Here is a 17,875-nt window from a genome sequence, read left to right on the forward strand (position 1 = left end):
CATTTAGCAGGATTGAACAACTGACAAAGCCCTCTACTGCTGACATGCTGCAGCTTGTCGTGGGATGAGTTCTTGTCTGCCTCGGTAGTCCACACATAGCAGAAACTCTGAACTAGAGGAGGAGACAGTCCTCACAGGTGCTACTGTGACTTGCAGTATTTGCTCTAGGCAGTGCTTACTGGGAACTGAGAGCTGTGGTGCAATAGGTAGCCAGTTAATCCACATCTGTGCGCTGCCCTGATAAAGCAACTCAAAAGAGTATTTAACTGGATTTCACATTTAACAGAAGTTAGATAATGCAGCTTATGTTTCAAGTTAGCACTGTATTAACACAGGCACCACATGACATTATTGCTTGATGGAAAATAAAACACAGTTTGTAATCTGCACTGTTACTTTTTTTTTTTTTTTTTTAATCTCTTTTGGTATGTATATGAAATAAGAACATTCAGGAAAATTAGCAGGATTAATGCTGTGATACACAGACTTCATATTACCTACGGACTATCAGCTGCTGTGCATGCTCCAAAGCCCAGCTATCCTTTTCACACAGAGGGTGGTGACGCACTGCAACAGGTTGCCCAAGGAAGTTGTGGATGCCCCATTCCTGGAGGCATTCAAGGCCAGGCTGGATGTGGCTCTGGGCAGCCTGGTCTGGTGGTTGGTGACCCTGCACATAGCAGGGGGATTGAAACTAGATGATCATTGTGGTCCTTTTCAACCCAGGCCATTCTATGATTATGTACAATACAGGAGCAAATAAGATTACACTTTGCAAATTACTTGTCTACATTGAACAAGAAGTGAACGCTATTGTGGTGGCAATTCATCTAGTGTGAAGAATTAGGAAAGAAAGTACAACTACTTCACTTTTATGGACTTCTGCTAATAATCCTTTTAAAAGTAATTAATCAAGATTTGAAATGTCTCCCTTCCAAAATAATGTGCAACAGTTTCAGTTTAAGAAAACTGCTGAATGCAATCGACTTTTGCCCACAAGTACAATACAATTGTTTATTGCATAATTTTATTTTTAAAAACTTGCATAAACTCGTTTCATCAGGAGCAAATAGCTATTAAGAAAAGCTGAGAGCAGCAGGAATTTGGGTTTCTTTTCAGAGCCACCTTCATACCAGTGTAAGTCCTGGCTCCATCTGGCATCCAGTTCTTGCTCACCTGTAGTAAACTAGATTTGGGTGGTGGGAAGCACTATTATATGCAAGTATAGAACATCAGTTACATACTTTGTTTTATATAAGTTTATCTTGCATATCTTTATATAGAAATCTATTTTGTGATTTCTAAATGGGTGGGTTGTTTAAAATTTTGTTTTGTTTTTCTTTTGAATGTATATGGTCCAGTTCACATAGTAAAGTTGTTATTGAAATAACTGCTATTATAGTCCTCAAGATCTTATTTGGGATCATGAACTCACAGGTACAAAAGTCTTGGCCACCCTCCACAAGTTAGAAAAAGGACTGCTAACAGTAATCAAGCCAGATGCCACAAACTGTTTTTATGAGTAGAGATCTCTGGGAAAGATGTAGGTAATGTGAGTAGAGATGTCTGTTAGAGACTATGATAGCTATTTACTACCTCATAGAGAGCATACACATTTCCTCCTTCTGGAAACAGCAAACCAGAATTCATTTTTACACTGCATTTTCCTTCAAGAAAGACCTCTCAATATATTCTCTCACAGATAGATAAATTCTGGCAAAGATCCTGAAATGGGAGGAAAGTACAAATTAAGTATTACAAACAAAAAAGGAACAGCATTCAAATAAAAGGTCGAGAATTTATACAATCATTCTGGGCAATTTTCACTAGTGGTGGTCACCTGGCTGCATTGTGTAGTATGAACAAACTGCCTCAAATACAGTTCTGTACTTCAGTTGTGGCAGGTTACAGCAGTGTAATTAGAACATTAAAAAAAGCGCAGAAGATTGTTCTTTGTTTACATTTTATTTTTTAATATTCCAGTTAACCAGTAAGCACCTCAGAGGTATCTCAGATCTCCACTCTGCTACAGGAAAACCATAAATTAACACTTTAAATAAGCTAAACTTTTAATCAATATAAATATTTAGCAGCATAGAATCAGAGGAAAATCGATGCATCAGTAGAAATTTCCTGTGAATTACAATAGAAGTCTACCACCTATAAATAGTTACACACCTCCTGAATCTTCACCTTTTCATTAGAGGGAGTGAACAAGGAGGGATTACAGATTAAATTGCTGTAGCCAAGTCATTTTTTACTGGTTGGTTGTTACTGTTTGTAAAAAAAGCATTAGTGCTTTTTTAACTAAACCCCAAAATACAAATATTAGTTCACTGTAAACCGCGCAAGTACTTAAACACTTAGATTAGATGTTGATGCATTTTGCTCTTCTGAAAGGGATACTGATAGCTGGAATGTTTAGATACCCATATTTAAGAACTGCCACAAGGATGCAATAGGGCTTACAAATACCTGGATATATAAGACACTAGCTTCAAAGGAATGGGTATTCCTAGATTCTCCCTCAGCTGAGCTTCCTGGATGTTGGAAGAAAGCATTATTGGTCATAATCATTATGAGGAGCAGCTGACAGTCTGATGGCTGAGCTGCTGGGCAAATTATCATTGCAACATGAATGACAGTTTTGCTCCCCTCCTTTCTCTGACTATTTCAGTCAATAATAATAGAATGTGCTACACTTCTTTATACCCTTGAATAAACCTGTAACGATAGCCAAGGCTTCAGTGCACTAATTACTGTGCCAAGGAGAGAAGGAAGAAACTACTGTTAAGCAAAAGTTTGGGTAGCAAAGCACTTTTTCACCATCTATTTCCTGGATATATTTAAAATGTATATACATCTAATCTAAAAAAAATTAAGGTAAAAGTTCTTCCCTTGTATTACCTTGATTTCTCTGGTAGTAGAATAATTCATACAAAATAATAATAATAATTTTGAGCTCTGAACAAAGCTTGATGGAATACTGGAAAACTCAGTGAAATTATATTACCAATTTGTCCTGAAGAAAGATTTCCCAAGTACATGTGCAGAGAGCTTTTTTTTTTCCCCTTAAGGTTTCTGCAGAAAAACTGACTTTCCTCCAATTCTAAAAAGTTACTGAATATCACAAATATGCAAAGGATACAAATATGTGCAAACTCAAGAGTATGCCTAAGATTCCATCATATCTTTGAAATACCACCAGAGTTCTTCAGAATAAAAATATAGCAGAGCAAGAACTAATATTGATAAAACAAGAAACAAGCTCTATAATTTTCCATTTTTTTTAAATATAAAATAATTTAGCTCACTATCAATAAGAAAAGGCTTTTTAAAATAACTATATAGTAAGCAAAATCTACAGAATATTAAAAAGAACCATTTATCCCTAATAAATAATGCCCTCTAAAATAATATTAAGCAGAAAACACATGTTTAGTATTATTTGAGATGGCTATGAAATTCCAGAGGTAGATGTTTAAAATCAATCTGTTATTTGGGAAAGGCACTGCTATAGCTATCAATGTAAGCAGCATTAAGTTTTATCTCTGTTTTGTTCACAGGAGTGCAGAGGAGACGAAGAACATCTCTCATCTCACAGTATCTGTATTCATTTAATGTCTTTGGTCTGCATCTGATCTCCTAGAAATGGAGGGCAAAGGGAAGAAAGAAAAAGAAAGGCGATCAAATCAATCCCACTGGTGTATGTGGGCAAGTAGAAAACTGATCACAGCAGCCAGACTGAACACTGAAGGTGACTGTGTCATAGCACAATCCTCAGATAAGAACACAAGAAAACTATAGGCTGAAAATGAAGCATCAGAAATCCTGTACAACAGTTTCCATGATATGAATTCAGATGTCTTGTCTTACGTCCTCATGGTGGTGATGTGCCACTGCAAAAGCACCTGTTCACCACGCCTGCTGAGTTTGGGGTTTTCATTACAAAGAAAAGCAGTAACTAACAGCACTGATACAAAGGCTTTGTCACAGTGATGAGAATATATTAGCTGGGTAACACTCATAAAGTGTTACTTGTTCCAAGAAGTAACCATTTAAAAATGCTGCTACCATCAGAACCTAATGGTATTTAAATAATAAACTAATACACAAATGGAATCACAATTTTTCTGTTCTTTGGGTAGTCTTCAAGTTTCTCAAGGTACCATCTGAAAAAAAAAAAAAGAAAAGAAAAGAAAGAAAAGTCCAAATCTGTTGAGTATTGCATCTTCAAAATACTTTCAATGAAATTAAGTAACTGCACAATGCATTCAATTTAATCAATATGTATTTTTGAATCCAAGCCAGAAAAAAATGTCTTTAGAACCTACTCTGGATAGAAAACTGCTATTTACCACACTCGCTTAAGGAAATCTGATTGTGAGGTACAACAAAACAAAGCTACCATTTCCAACAATGAGAAATCAAACAAGTAGGTGTGATGAGAGCAGCCAGGGAAGGAACAGCCTATTGTAATAAAATGTATATTGTAATGATTCCTATTTGTATTTTAGAAGCAGAGGAAAAAATAATATCCAAAGGATTTAGTCCAGTTTTATAATGATGGCATAAGCAAGCATGAGATAATTTACACATTGGATCAACACCTGGTTCTGGATAGAAAAACCCTCAATTCCAGTCAGAGCTCACATAGTCAAACAGTACAGTAGCTTTACTAGTTCCCTTCTACGACTATCAATATTTTCACATCCAGACAATTACCAAAAAAAAAAAAAAAAAAACACAAACCAAAACAAAAAAAAACAAAACAACAACAAAAAAAACCACCAACCAACCAACCAAAAAACCCACATTACACTAATAGATGCTATTACATCACTTTATGACAAACACGTTTACTCCTATTTTCAAGTACTACTTCTGCTTCTCTAATATAGAAAAAAGTTAAGTAATCTGGGCTCCTCAAAGTTGCAAGTGTTCACATTAACAGAAATTAACTGAAAGACTGAACTTGGAATAAGCAGGGAACAAAACTCTCACGATAATGCACAACTTGATTTTGATGTTGTTGCTGGCTTACAGTTTCAACACCAAATAAGTGCACATTGCCTGTTTGCCTAGTGACACACAAGAGGAAGTTCTGTGACTTCTATAGAAAGCATGCATTGCATGATTACCTGCAGTTGTGCGACATCAGAAATACTCTATTATATCATATATATTACTTTTCAGTAATTTATTCCAAGTTTGTAAAATTGAAACTTGCTTAGATTTGCTATTTTTGCTTTTGCTTTTTCCTCCCCTTCACTCCTTTTATTAAAAAACAAAAACAAACCATTGATTCTCTTAATGCAAATTAATTCCTTTAACAACCCTTAGGGTTTTTCATAACACTCTAATTACAAAAACATGAAAGAGTTTTACCAAGGCTAAAGATACACAGAAACAAACCATGGAATTTGAGTCCAAAGAACATAATACATGAGGAAAGATTGAAGAACCTGACTGGTTCTTTCCTCACCACTTGGGCTGCTGAGGAAGAGGACACAGGGTTATTTGTGCATACAGGTACTGAAACAGGAGACCTAAGATAATGGAGCAAAAAAAATCACAAAGAAAATGCAATTCCTTGCAGCTGGGATGAAATGGCCTCATGCCAGACTACAGATTAGAGACTAACTAGTTAGGTACCAGCTCTGCACAAAAGGGGAGGGACATTCTGGTGGACAGGTTGAACATCAAGTTCTACCAGTTGAACATGATGGATCCTTGCAGTGACAATAGCTAGCTGCATACTGAAGTGCTTTAACATGTATAGAGCCCCTAGTTAAGGCAAGTGCTTATTCACCGCTATTCAGCAGTCAAACTGTATCTAGATTACCGCATCCAATTTTGGGCTTTCAGTATGCCCAAAAACTCAGGAAGAGTTCAGCAGATAGCCATCTAGACAGCTGTGTAGCTGGAACATTCAATACACAAGGAAGGGTTGAATTAACTAGATTTGCTCAACTTGGAGAAAAGAAGATTAAGTGGGGCATTTAATTGCAGTCACCCACTATCCACAAAGATATTAGAGAGAGCCATATTCCTCTTGGAGGTGTGCAGAAAATGGTCAAGAGATAAAAGTTGCACCACAGAAAATTCCAGCCAGACATAAGGAAAAAGAATTATTCCCTATGTGAATGGCAAAGCACTCAAAAAAGGTATTTTTCCTCAGAGGTGCTGGAATCTTTGTCCTCAGAGGGACTCTGAACTCAAATGTATGAAGCCCTGGGCAACCTGGTATATCAGTGAGGTTATGAGCAGGTCAGAGTAGGTCTTCACAGGTCCAAAACGAACCACATTCATTTAATGAATAGCCTGACCACCTTATTGTATGTTGTGCGCTTATGCTTAACTACCCTACTGAAATCTTGTCGTGTTTAATACTGCTCAGAGTATTCTCTCATTTTCCACAGCAGTAACAGCTTTTCACTAGACTTGTTCTGCAACATCTCTGTGGTATAATTTGTGAAATGGAAATGAAGTGTGGAACAGCAGAAATTATAAGAAACAAACACTTACTGGTGGTGTTGCTTTGCCCTTGAACCCAAAATGAAAAGAGTACACAGTGCAAATGCAAGGCTTTCAATAGTGCAGCAGGCAAGAGAAAATCCAAACCATTCCAGGATCTCTCCAAAGAAGTTGGCTCCGCTGACATATTCAAACATTCCTCCTAAAGGCAAAAAGGGCAGGATTTAAAAGCACATTAATCAAGGAGATCTTTGATAGTACTCTTATTGCAAATCTAAGACCACTCATATCATCAGTGTCTCTTCATATATTTTTTAAAGCAGTAGAAACAGTGTCTTGCAGTTCAGGCTGTACTATGTAGGATTGTTTCGGTCTTAATTCTTATCTAGCTCCATTTATCCTTTAGAAATCAGAAGAAAAAAAAGCCAATATACTTAGTAACAGAAGTGATTTCATGCTTCCTTAAATCAGTAACATCAAGCTGGCACCGACTATGAACTGAACTTTTTTTTTTCAATAAACAAAAATTAAAAAGTAATCCCTTTTAAATAGTATCATAAAATATCCCTATGCTTCTTTAGCATACAATACTTCAATAAATCGGAGAAATGATGCATCTCAGGTAAATTATGAAAAATATTATTCAAAATTCAAGTTGCAAATTTAGCCTCTAGCTTAAGATGTGTTGCCCTTTTGTTCTTGCATCCTGTCAGACTTAAAGATCTTAACTACAAGTACTTCAACACTGACCCTCACAAAATAAAACTATCAGTTTGTGTTAGGTATATTTTACAGCCGATTTGGCATAAACAGTCAGTACTCACCCGATGGGAGACTTATAAAGTAAGAACTTTCACCCTAATTCCAAAGTTAGCATACAAACTGACATCACAGTAAGCACCGTGCCAATGGGACCAAACAAACAAATATTTGCCAACTGTAGTAAAGGACATGTTTTGACCTTGCTTTAATTACTTTGCTTTTGTCACAAAACAAAAGCAGAATTCCAGCGCTTAATTTGGATAAGTAATATCAAAAAAAACAACTTCTCTTGATCAAGCAGCAAAGAACATCTTATTTCCTCCTGAACATTTCACAGCACGGTAGTATTCATTTGCAGTAGATGCAAATCCAAGTGCCCATGTAAAGATAAAATTATCTTCTTGGTGGAAAAAATAATATGAACTCTAAGAAACCATTTCCTAAGGTAGACAAACTGCTATTATAAGTTTCTTCTCAAATCATAACTTATTACCTCTAAAAAGATAATACCAAGCTTTAGAAGGTCACATATACAGATTGGAATATCTATTTATGTTAGAAGACTCTTCTTAAGGTCACCAAGTGCAACTCCATCGTGTTCAAGCAGGGTCAACTACAGCTGTAAGCCCAGAAAAATGTCCAGGCAGGTTTTCAGTATCTCCAAAGAAGGAAACTGCAGAGTCTCTCTGGGCAATCTGCTGTATATTCTTTGACCACCCTTACACTTAAAAATAAATAGAATTGTGTGTTCATATAGGATTTCATGTGTTTTCATCTGCGTCTGTTGCCTTTTTGCCTGTCAGCAGGCACCACTAAAAAGAACCCGGCTTCTTTATCTTCACTGCCTCTCATCAGGTATTTACATCTGTTGTAAGATCATAATAAGTATTTTCTTTTCCAGGTTGAACAGTCCGGGAACTCCTCCTGAAAAATGCTTTGTCTGCTATATAGATTATTTATTACCTCTTGGTATCTTGTAACCAGTTTCTCCAGGTTTTCTCAGATTTCTAAGGATATGATCAGAATGAATATTGATTGCCATGCCGATCAGCCACCCCATGAAACCTGAAAAGAAATATTCAAAATATTAGTCGATAGTACACTGAGTGAAAATAATCAGAAAAGAAAGTAACAGATAAAATATTAGGCATGTTATCTCAAAGCAGTCATAATATAGTAATGTAAAGGACTATAAGCATTCTAGTGACTCTATGGACAATCCCAGTTTCATAATGAGCTCTTGGGTAAATAAGGCTTGTAGTAATCAACCAGTCTCTTGACAGAAACACTATTTTGAGTATAAAGTGTTGTTCTCAGGTTGATAGACAAATATAAGCACATATTTATGCATGCATACACATATGTATTATGTATATCTTCTAACTTCAGTATAGAAAACCAAACACATCAAGATTTTAAACAACGTGGAAAAATGGTCATTCTCATTCCTAGTAAAATGACACACCTCAGACTTCTTTTTAAATGGCAATGTGCCAAAGTTCCTGCAGCAGACTGTTTTGTAATTATTAGGAATGAAAAAATACAGTAGATTCTGATGCAAGACTAACAAAGATAACATCATCATGCTCCTAGAAGTTAAGGGTAGGAACTTACTAAACCTAGTCTTGTTGAGCATTAACAAACTCTGAGCCTGAAATTATTCACCAAATAAAATGAAAGGAGGAAAAGGGACGAAAAGGGACGAAAAGGGACCATGTAGTTTAAGATTATGGAAGAATTTCTGCCACAATTTCTCAAATTCAGTACCAGGTTGTAATAGATTTATCTCTGCAATCTAAACCAGAAATTTATTCTAAGATAACTGCAACAGAGAATGAATACTAAGACCCAATTTGCATAAAACTGTGGGCAGTTTCAGGCATCACAATATAGGAAGTACATATAGCTATTAGAGAGCATCCAAAGGAGGGCTACAGAGATGTGTGTGAGGATCAGCTGCGATCCCTTGCTTTGGTGTTGTTTTTCTTTTGTTTTGTTGGTTTTTTTTTTTTTTTTTTTACAGGCCAGAGAAGAGGAGGCTGAGGGAAGGCCTCATGGAGGCCTACAGCTTCCCTGGGTTCTTCACCAGAAAGTGGTTGAGCACTGGAATGAGCTCACTGGGGCACTAGGCACAGCCCCATGCTGCTGGAGTTCAAAAACTATTTATTAGGCAGTGCTCTCAGACACAGGTTTTGGCTTTTAGATGGTCCTTTGTAGAACAAGTTGGACTCAAAGCTTGTTGTGTGGCCCCCCTTCCAAATCAGGATATTCTGTGACTTATTGTGAAGGTGAAATAAAGAGCTAAGAGAAGCAGACAAAGGAGCAACACTCTCTACAAATTTGTTAATTCTACAACTGAATACTGCTCACATTTAAAGATCCACAGAACAAAGATAACTGATTTCAGAGTAGTTTGTTGCTTTAGTTGTGATCTAGCTTCTACAAGACAGAAAAACAGGAAAAAGCATGCTTACGCTAGCACTTAATTGGGATTTTTTTTTCCCCCATATTTGACTTGCCATGAGTGTGTGTATGGTAATACTAGCAAAAGGGATAAAGATGGTTGGTGTACAGTAAAGAAATGCATTAACCTAATTACAAGGTAACATTAAACAGCTCTGAGTCATTTGGGAGTTTTACTATCTCAACAGAAACTAACTGAAACTAACTGAGGAGTCTAACAGGCTTGTCATTAAGAAAAAGAAAACCATGCACAACATCTTACATTAGTCAAGGCGTAAAACAGCAGGAAAAAAAAATTTATTTTTTTCTTTTTAAGTTGTTAGTGTGTCAATCTTATCAATGTATCTGGTCTGATCAGATAATCCCCACAAACCTCAAAGGCCTCCATGAGGGCAAACACTTGCCTTCAGATGCTTCACACAGCTGTTGGAATTCATTTTGCAAGATCAAAGACCATTTGTTTGTGCTTGCTTTATGCACATGCCATTCATTAAAAGATCCGCCAACATTTTAACTCAATGACAACAATAATTAACAGGCTGCTATCACTGCAGCTACTGGGGAACAGAAGCTGTTGGCAGCTTTCTCAGGAATACACTATTTCTACGAAGTTTCATTTGTAACCACAAATTAAGCTGTAAACCTTTTGAAAGCCAGCTTGAAACAAGCATCCCTTAACATTGTTTGAAATACGTGCAAAGTGAGATGTATCCTATCCCAGTTCTAACTTAACAGCAGGCCTATGAAGTCCAGTGAGAACAGTTCTGGGAAGCTCTCCATTTATGTCTGGCAGCATGCTGCTTTGAAGGGAAACACGTACAGTCAGACCAGATCTTTCTATACAGTATCTAAACAAAGTTCTGGGAAAGTTACATTCTAATCATTTTAGCCATAACATAATGGACTTCATATTAACCACAAAGAGATTGCCTCTCTTCCAGCCTAAGCTGTAAGCAGGCACCAATCAACTTGTCTTTATTGACTGAAAATACAGAACCATTCCTCCTGTTACCTTGTGGAGCACAGTTGCCAGTAACAGAAATGAATTCCTCCATGCAGAAAAAATTGCACCCATTGACATTCATCTGCACTTGCTAAATGTTCCTGGAGACCAAACAGTGATGCATTCACAGAGTGAGAGGTGGGTGGTGCATTTCAGCAGGGGTGATAACAGGTTATCTCTGCTGGGGTAGATTGTCATAAGCATGGCATGCAGGCTCTTGTTCACCACTGGCAAAAAAAATGCACAGCTAATGGTGGTGACTGGGTTAAAAAACACTGTTTCGTAGCTGAGAATTTGTTCGATTCTCTTTCAATACACAGAAACCCAGTAGAATCTCTGTTAGCTGTTTGATTGTCAGCTTTTTTTTCCATTGTTGGTGATGTTTACCAAAGGGACCTAGCTGCCTCCTTTCATGTGAATTAAGAAGGATCCGACTGCTCTACAGAGAAACAAAGTTGCTGTGTGAAAGCCCTTTCCATATTTATGTTGGTAAGTTTAAAATGTTGCTTGATTGGCTTGTTACAGGCTGCTTACACTACAAGCAGAATGTAGACCAGAAACAAGCACATCTCTTACTCATAGTACAGAGCAAGAAGTTTTCATTAGTAATCAAGCTGTGTAAATGCTATACATCTTATACTAAAATTTATCATAACCCTTTCAACCATAAATTCAATATAATTACTTGATAGAATAGATGCCAATATATTAGATCAACACGAATTCACAGTCGAATTCAAATATCAAGATTCAAAAGTACAGAGCAACTCAAATGTTTTTAGGAAAGCATATCATTTGAATGTCTTTTCTTTCAAAAATAAATCTCTATCCAGACAGAGGGTATTGAACTCTTACTATATTCAAGTATAAAAAAAATGTTTGCTTCTCTTGCACTAGTGGCTGTGTACCAACTTGATAATTGCCAGAAAAGGAAAGGAAAATATACCTTGAAAAATAAGGGATGTTATTTGTACTATCAGATATGTGCATCATTATTTCTATCTATACAGTAATTTGAAATCAATTTTCTTGAATAGCGCACAAATTAATTCCACTCAAGTGTAAAAGTAAAAGTAAAATATTTCTACTAATACAATCCAGTATTAACACAAGAAAAAAACTCTATACTGAAAGTTATAATCAGTTCCATGCTGATTCTAAATTCTAAAATTGAAGATCCTTTAATTTTTCTGAAATGCAACTACAGTTCTGAGAATGCTGCCTTTTGGCAGCACTGTACTTCACTGTCCGTACTCTCATGTCCTCATCATGGCTGACTCTTGAGACTCCACTCTACAAAATTAAGAGTTGGGCCATGATCTGCATGACTTAGCTTCTGCCCAAGGTAAGTCTTGATAGGTAAACAGGAAGGAGTCTGTGTACATCGGTAGGTTCTCAGATCTACAGGATGCACCATGAGATACAGATGACCTCTCAAGACACATGACGCAGGAATTGGAGTTGGACTTGATGAGTCTTATAGGTCCCTTTCAACTCAGGATACTCTATGATTCAAAAGGATTTTTTCATGCATCAGTATTAAACCTGGAAATTAAAGCTTCATGTAATACTAAAACACTTGCATAAGAAGGACAGTTTCCTGTTTACTACGTGTTCATTGCTCTTGTTTTCCCAATCACCCCTGCCCACATAGGATCTGTCTTCCAAAAAATGTACTCGTGCTCTGCAGGCTATTTCAGAGTGACAGCATGGTAAGTGCCTTCTGACTCACCTCTCCATTCCAGGCTTCAAGAATACATAAAGCAAGTTGCTGTATAGACACAACACCTAGGTCAACTTCCATGGACCCAGATAATGGCATTGCCCATGCTCTTTCCATGGCTACTCTGTGTACAGAGCAGAGTTGGAACGTGTTGCCTGACTGACAGAGTTAGTTGTCAACAGGAGAAAGCAATTGAATGGGGATTCAAAATAATTAGAACAGCATAAGGTATAACGCAAGAGTTTGATGAAGCTAAAGCAAGGCAAGAAAGGAAGAACTTACTGACTGCAAGTACACACAACTTAAGAAAGAACACTGGTATAAAAGGGGATAACAGTCTGCAGATGACTGATTACATGTGCAGGTGAATAGGACCCTGTTAATAGCATCAACCACTTCAAGGTGCCATGAGTACTCCTGCTTTTCACAAGTTCTTTATTGGCATGAGATATATGCTTAAGGATCACAATGTTGTTCCCACATTGCTCTGGATCTCAATGGTTTTATCAAGTGTTGTACTGCATTTGAAGAAGAACATTCCAGTTTTCTTTCAAAACAGACTAGTTCCCTGCTCTGAACAAAGCCAACACAGCTCACAGAAATCAGAAGTCACAGAAACATGGGAACTGCATTAAAAACTATGAAACTGCTCCAAACCAATGAACTCTTAAACAGCTGCAAACAGAAACTCAGTAAGGATGCACAAATAGAAAACACATCAGTTCCCTGCAAACTTCCACTACTGTGGTTAATTAGCCTCACCTTTCCTAATTTGTCTTCACAGCAAATATATCTCATTTCAGCTTTCAGTTACAGAACTTAGTTGGTCTTGCTGCATACTGACACACAGCCATTTTTGATCCTCATATAACTTCATATAAGATCTACTGAGGGATAGCAGTACAATGAAACGCAAATGTATATAAAAAATACCCACTTTTCTCTCATCCTTCCCCTTTTCAGGGTAACCTTCAAAAGCAATATTTTTGACTTAAAAGGTGTTCTTATAGTCATTAAAGCAACACTTCTTATGACTAGCAGTACAGGAAATACATATAAAAATATATTCTAAACTAGTACTACTTGCAAACAAAATTCGTACATGGAAATGTTCACAACTGAAGGCAGCTGAACCTAAATATTTCTATTTATTAACTTGTACCTTTCAGAAATCTTTGAAAAAAGAGCATTCAAAAAAGCAAAAACAAAAACAAAATGAAAAAAACAAATAAGGAAGATCAAGCAAGGCTTATCACATAGCATTTTAAAAGATCTTGCAGTAAGAAGGCATTAATTTATGCCTCATGACTCATGTTTACAGCACTGCATTGAGATCATCTTTTGATTAAGGTACTGGATTAGAATACCGGAAGCTGAAGTTTTATACTCTGTATTGGACTTGTCTTTAATGGTTTTGATCAGCTGATCTTTTGATTTTTGTTGTTGTTGTTGTTGTTGTTGTTGTTGGAACCAAATGTAAGGAGATTGAAGTTTCAAAAGTACTGAGTTACAGATACACCCATCTAGCTGCCTACCTCCCACTGAAGTTATTCCCTTGTACCTCACATTCTCCATTTTTAGAGCACATACAGTACTTCTTCCTAATCTTCACAAGATGAAGAAATTTAAATAGATTAATCTCAGTCATTACAGCATTTAGCACAGTGATCCTCTGTTGTCATCCACAATAACACTGCAGTAAAGGCCAAACTTCCTTATTCTTGCTGTACAAGGCATGAGAAATCTGTGAGAAACACTCTGACTCTAAAAAAGAAAATATTCTGGCTTATCTTCAGACCATAGAGACCCTTCTTTAAAGACTATCTTGGAAAATGGTTTTATTTTTGACAGTAGGTAAAAGTAGATGCTTAGGAAACAAAAAATAAGGCAATGACTACTGCACACAAACATAGAATCACAGAATGGCTTGGGTTGGAAGGGACCTCAAGGGTCACCAAGCTCCAACCCACCTGCCTTAGACAGAGCCACCAACCTCCACATGGAATACTAGACCAGGCTGCCCAGGGCCCCATCCAACCTGACCTTTAAAACCTCCAGGGAAGGGGCATCCACAACCTCTCTGGACAGCCTGTTCCAGCACCTCACCACTCTCTTGGTAAAAAACTTCCCCTCAATATCCAGCCCACATAAAACCATTTCCCCTTGTCCTGCCATTATCTACCTTTGTAAAGAGTTGACTCCCCTCCTACTTGTAGGCTCCCTTTAGGAACTGGAAGGCTGCAATGAAGTCATCTTACTCTTTTAATTACATGCTTGACTCCAAGAGTAACTATAACTTAACCTCCCCATAGGGCTGAATGATCAACCCCATCAACTTATCCTTGTGGGGCAGTTTTGCTCTTTGACAAAGTACATCAGTAATATGACAGAGTCTTTTGACATTAAAATGCTGCTATTCATCAACTGCCATAACTCCATAAATTTGCTTTTTTTGACCACGTACAAACCTTCAATATCTGTGACATCAAGAAAAAAGGAAATTTAGTTTAATCAGTATGTTACGTGGAAAATCTCTGATTTGTTCTAAACCCATAAGCACCATCCACTTTGGTGTCAAAGAACAACGTAAGCTCACCTAGTGCTGACATCGGAGAAAAAATTCTCAGTTCACAGCTATTAAAAAAAAAAAGATTAAAAAGCTTCCAGCTATACTACAGCAAACAAGATAACTAAGCTTATTTAGAATGCTGTGAGAAAAATTCTAAAATGTGATTGAAGATATTTTAATATTAGCTTTAAAAAAAAAAAAAAAAAACACAAAAACCTGTGAAGATAAAGGGAAATTTCTACTGCTAATGTTCTCATAGGATATTTTAACTTACCTGCAATGAAACAAGGACGTTTTAACCAATCTGAAGGGTACTCTGCATAGGTGCTTAAGCTTCGGCCTTGCAGGTATCCATTGTATATACAGAAGAGAAGTGCTAGTAGGAAGGTGAAAAACGGTGTCGGCTTTCCTTGCCGGATCAGAAAAGGAAATATGAGTGCCCTATAATGAACAAGGAAAGAAAATCTGTTGCATAAATAAATATAAAGGATGCTTTCAGTGGCCAGACTTGCAGGATAAACCATATCCTGCTTGCCAAATTCTCAGCAGTCTTTGATCTCAGTTCAGATGGAAAGTTACACTTGCTTTAGCACCTAAATATTTGTTGTTTAACAAGAGTTAAGAGACTGGTCCTCCCCTGATTGCTTACAGCAGAAATTTAGAGGTTTGTATCCAAAGCAATAACTGATTGGAGTGGTAAAGACAACTGATGTTAAACACAACATAATGTTCTCCTGCTTTATTCCTCACCCTTAAGTGGCATAATCAAGCATTCTGAAATGAACCCGGCCTCATAAACCCTACACACAAAGCCTATCACGATTTTCAGGTGACAACATCAACGTGAAAGGCATTGTGGTAGATGATAATACTTTACCTAACCAAGATACCTCGCAACAAACAGCTCTGTCATCCTTATCTGTACGGAATAAGGCACCATACAGTGAGTAAGATACTAAGAAAATGGACAAGTGCATTAGAAACTGCTGAGCTGAAACACCAGAACAAATCAAAACAATAATTATAGCTAGACTAGACAACACACCAACAAGCATCGGGGCACACCTGTGTACTTTTACACATTGTAGGCACTTCTGCAGGGAAGCCAGAGCACAGGACAACCGGTGAATCACCTGCTTAGCTTCTCAGGTTATACTATTGCTTCATCGTAAAATGTGATAATCTAGCAGGTGTTGCAACAGCTTTTCTATCTACATGGCCTATAAAACCATTCACAGATGTTGGATTTTCAAGTGTGGAATATTCATGGTTTTGAAAGAAAAGAGAATCCTGTTGAAAGTAACTTAATAGAGCTCTGTTGCCTCCTAGTCCTAGAAGTCACTTGAAATATATTAATTGCTTCACTTTGACAGTCTCAGTATGCCCCAAGAAAACTGTTGCAGAAATGACAAATCCACAGCTGCCATTCCATGCAGGCAAGAAATCCCAATGACTTTTCCTGGAGGATTAAATGAGCAAACAGACAAACCCCAGACAAGAAAAGCAAGTGAATGTTTACATGCTCTACTCCGTACAGCGAGCAAACCTCCTGATCACGTATTGATTTAACTGGGATCTATAACAATACAGGACTGGGATTACAGAAGTATGAATATTCTTCAGGTGTTTGCCAGCTACTTGAGGACTCCTGTCTCAAAGCATCAGTAGAGTCACAGCCATTAAGGCTGGAAAAGCCCACGAAGATCATCCAGTCCAACTGCCAGCCCATCGTCACCATGTCCTCGGTGCCACATCCACACATTCCTTCAACACCTCCAGAGACGGTGACTCCTCCACCTCCCCGGGCAGCCCGTGCCACTGCCTCAGTGCTCGGAGAAGAAATTTTCCCTAACAATCAACCTGAACCTGCCCTGTTGCAACTTGTGGCCGTTCCCTCTCACACTATCGCCAGTAACTTACAGAAGAAGCAAAAACTCTAGTGGTTTGAAAGGAAGAGCATAACGAATTAATTAATTGACAGGATTATTCCAAGCCTACCGCATTACAACAAACCGAAGCTGACGAGAGCTATCTTTCAGTATGCCACCATCCGCGAAACAGTCCCACCGGCATTATGCAATCAGAAAAACGACACTGCCACACAACATCTGCCTGCTGATTCCAGCTTTCCTATACAATGATGATACGCCGAGATCCCATTCCAAAGCCATTCATGCTTTTATGAAGGGAGGGACGGGGAGCGGAGGCGCAGACCCGTTCGCAGAGCCACCAGGTCAACCCGACGGCACGTCTCAAGCTCTCAGCGCCGGGAAAACTGCCAGCCCAGCCCAGCAGCTGTAAGCAGCACTGCGCTGAAAGCCCTTATCGTATCGCTGCCCCGTTCCATACCGCCGAGATCCGACAGCGCGCGCGGCACCCCGGAACGCCGCCCCCACCGCCCGCACCTGTGCACGTAGTGCAGGATGAAGCAGCTCAGCAGGACGGCGTTGGGCAGCCGCCAGGCGGGGATGCAGGCGGCCAGCGCGAACGGGACGAGGAGCGCGGGCAGCTCCTGAAGCAGCCAGGCGGGCCGGGCGGGCAGCAGCCAGCCGAAGCGCCGCGACGAGTAGCGCCCGTAGGGCATGGGGATAAATCGCAGCAGCAGCGCCGAGACAGCGCCCAGCGCCACCAGCCCGTAGGAGAGCAGCTCCAACAGGCGCTCCTCCCGCGGGCCCTCTGCCCGCTGCCAGAACGCGCAGAACGCGCTGCTGCCTGCCATGTCGCGCTACGCCCGATCGAGCCAAGACGGCCCGAGGCGCCTCCATCCATCGGGCAGACCGCGGCACGCCCACCGACGTCGCGGACCAACCGGCGCAGAGGGGCGGAGCCTCACGCCTCCCGCCGGCCGCGGGTTGGTGGAGGAGCCGGGGGGCGGGGC

At 38.9% G+C, this 17,875-nt stretch overlaps 1 protein-coding gene and 1 long non-coding RNA gene across 3 annotated transcripts in view; one reads left to right on the top strand and one right to left on the bottom strand.

The window, feature by feature from the left end:
• LOC146544640 (uncharacterized) overlaps positions 1-4,117 on the top strand; it is a 16,926-nt gene extending 12,809 nt beyond the window's left edge. For both annotated transcript variants that reach the window (XR_014882356.1, XR_014882355.1), the window contains exon 3: positions 3,567-4,117. This is a non-coding gene — a long non-coding RNA (uncharacterized LOC146544640). The remainder of the gene's footprint in view (positions 1-3,566) is intronic.
• On the bottom strand, positions 1,947-17,800 carry SRD5A1 (steroid 5 alpha-reductase 1). Its single transcript, XM_085220477.1, has 5 exons — positions 17,403-17,800; positions 15,272-15,438; positions 8,203-8,304; positions 6,529-6,679; positions 1,947-4,172 (listed from the first exon to the last, which is right to left on the bottom strand). Exons 1-5 carry the CDS (start codon positions 17,714-17,716, stop codon positions 4,106-4,108), a joined length of 801 nt encoding a protein of 266 aa, XP_085076603.1. The 5' UTR covers positions 17,717-17,800; the 3' UTR covers positions 1,947-4,105.
• Between the last annotated feature and the right edge of the window lie 75 nt (positions 17,801-17,875).

This window comes from Meleagris gallopavo, chromosome 3, assembly GCF_905368555.1.
Source record: "Meleagris gallopavo chromosome 3, MGAL_WU_HG_1.1, whole genome shotgun sequence".
Classification (NCBI taxonomy): domain Eukaryota; kingdom Metazoa; phylum Chordata; class Aves; order Galliformes; family Phasianidae; genus Meleagris; species Meleagris gallopavo.

Coding starts and splice junctions, on each gene's coding strand:
- SRD5A1 (XM_085220477.1), bottom strand. CDS start 17,716: ATGGCAGGCAGCAGCGCGTTCTGCGCGTTCTGGCAGCGGGCAGAGGGC. Junction 8,305..15,271: donor ACGTCCTTGTTTCATTGCAG/GTAAGTTAAAAT, acceptor ATTTCTTTTCAG/GTTTCATGGGGTGGCTGATC. Junction 6,680..8,202: donor TGGTTACAAGATACCAAGAG/GTAATAAATAAT, acceptor TTTTGCCTTTAG/GAGGAATGTTTGAATATGTC.